The sequence below is a fragment of the Priapulus caudatus genome, unplaced genomic scaffold, assembly GCF_000485595.1.
Source record: "Priapulus caudatus unplaced genomic scaffold, Priapulus_caudatus-5.0.1 Scaffold416, whole genome shotgun sequence".
In the NCBI taxonomy this organism is placed as follows: Eukaryota; Metazoa; Priapulida; class Priapulimorpha; order Priapulimorphida; family Priapulidae; genus Priapulus; species Priapulus caudatus.
The window spans coordinates 183,510-185,398 of NW_014577477.1; the positions used below are offsets into that span (position 1 = coordinate 183,510).

General features: G+C 46.9%; 1 protein-coding gene across 1 annotated transcript in view; it reads left to right on the plus strand.

The window, feature by feature from the left end:
- Positions 1 to 388: 388 nt before the first annotated feature.
- Positions 389 to 1,889, plus strand: part of LOC106810179 — a 12,469-nt gene continuing 10,968 nt past the window's right edge. Inside the window, exons 1-3 of the mRNA XM_014813460.1 lie at positions 389 to 565; positions 1,138 to 1,321; positions 1,683 to 1,838. Coding sequence (XP_014668946.1) covers positions 426 to 565; positions 1,138 to 1,321; positions 1,683 to 1,838 — 480 coding nt within the window. The 5' untranslated portion in view covers positions 389 to 425. The remainder of the gene's footprint in view (positions 566 to 1,137; positions 1,322 to 1,682; positions 1,839 to 1,889) is intronic.

Here is a 1,889-nt window from a genome sequence, read left to right on the forward strand (position 1 = left end):
TTATCTCCCAAACGTCAAATCATGGTCTAACTCTGGTTTGTGTGTTATATCGTAGCTCTAACCCCGATTGTTTGTGTTATCTCCCAAACGTCAAATCATGGTCTAACTCTGGTTTGTGTGTTATATCGTAGCTCTAACCCCGATTGTTTGTGTTATCTCCCAAACGTCAAATCATGGTCTAACTCTGGTTTGTGTGTTATATCGTAGCTCTAACCCCGATTGTTTGTGTTATCTCCCAAACGTCAAATCATGGTCTAACTCTGGTTTGTGTGTTATATCGTAGCTCTCAAGCCTCTAATCCTGATTGTTAGTGTTATCTCCCATACGTCAAATCATGGTTATCATCTCCCATGGTTCTAACCCTGTTTGTGTGTTATATCGTAGCAGCAGCAGCAGCAGCAGTCGCCACGCCACCAACATCTGTTATGGGCATGTCACATGTCGACACGATGCGAGCGCTCGATCTTCTCGGCATTGTCAAGTCAAAGATCCAGGTGAAGCCTCAGCCAGAGCAGCTTGAACACGTGCCACACCTCACCAAGTGGGACACGCGCAAGCTGAGAACGTGAGTAGCAACAGGCAGGGCCACAATTAAAAAAATCTTTGTTTGCCCTCACCCGACCCAGGCTGAAAATTTTGGGTAGATAGGTAGGCTTCTTCTTTTTTTGAAGGGGTCTTTTTACAAATTCAGCATGGTGTCTACATGCTCGGGTGTGCTTGTGTGGAGATACCTTTTATGTTGAATGTTTGTTTTGCTTGGTACATATAATGAATGTATTGCCTACAGATTAATATAATGTACAGTAAAAAAAACACAAAAAAACAATAAAATTCTTTAGTCGGCCCATTTTTGGCGGGTCGGTTGGGTGAGGGCAAACAAACAATATTTTTATTATGGCCTCAGTGTTGGCGTGTTGCAACTAGCCAGCCGCTACTTCGTAGCTATCCTGCATTCGCCTACATTCGTTTACTTATAGCAAAGTCAAGTGTCACCGATTCAGTTACACGGCAATGGTTGTGCACGCGAATGTGAGGTAAAGTCGGTAGGGAAAAACAAACATCGCAGTAGCTCCTCGCCCCCTAAACCGCCGTATTTTGCGGACGTAGTCACAGGCAGGCTTTTTGTCATGTGAGCAGGTACTATACTGGAGTGGTCGACATCCTATACGTCGGTGTGCAGTGTGCATCGTGCGGCATGCGCTTCCGAGCAGTCCAGAACCAGCAGTATGCCGAGCACCTCGACTGGCATTTTCGACAGAATCGCAAGGACAAGGACCTACTGAAGAGGGCAACATCGCGAAAGTGGTACTACGACCTGGAGGTGGGCGATAGCTTACTCGACATGTCGATAATGATGGCAAAAACACATTTGCCCAGCGTAATTAAAGTGCAGTTGTGTTGCTGTGTCATTATAGTTAACTACACTGTGATTTTGACAAGTGTTTGATTTGCCCAATGATCACTACTCATGCTATTACGTACTGTACACATCTCTCTCTCTTTCTCTGTCTCTCTGTCTTTGTCTCTCTCTCTCGCTCGCTCTTTCACTCTTATAAACACACACACACGCACACACACAACACACGCACACACACACACACACACACAACACACACACACACACACACACACACACACACACACTCGCTCTGACCCTGCACGTCTACTTGCCGTGATCATAGGACTGGATACAGTACGAGGAAATAGAAGACCTGGAAGCGCGGCGAAGCCACTTCTTTGAGCAGCAGATGGAGGAGGCAGCAGCACAGAGGCACGCTTACCGCAGCCAGACGACGGAGCCCATCTCCTGCATAACCGCCAGCCCATCTGGAAACAACGTACGTCACACGCATGTGCACACGGACACACACGGACACGCATGTGCACAT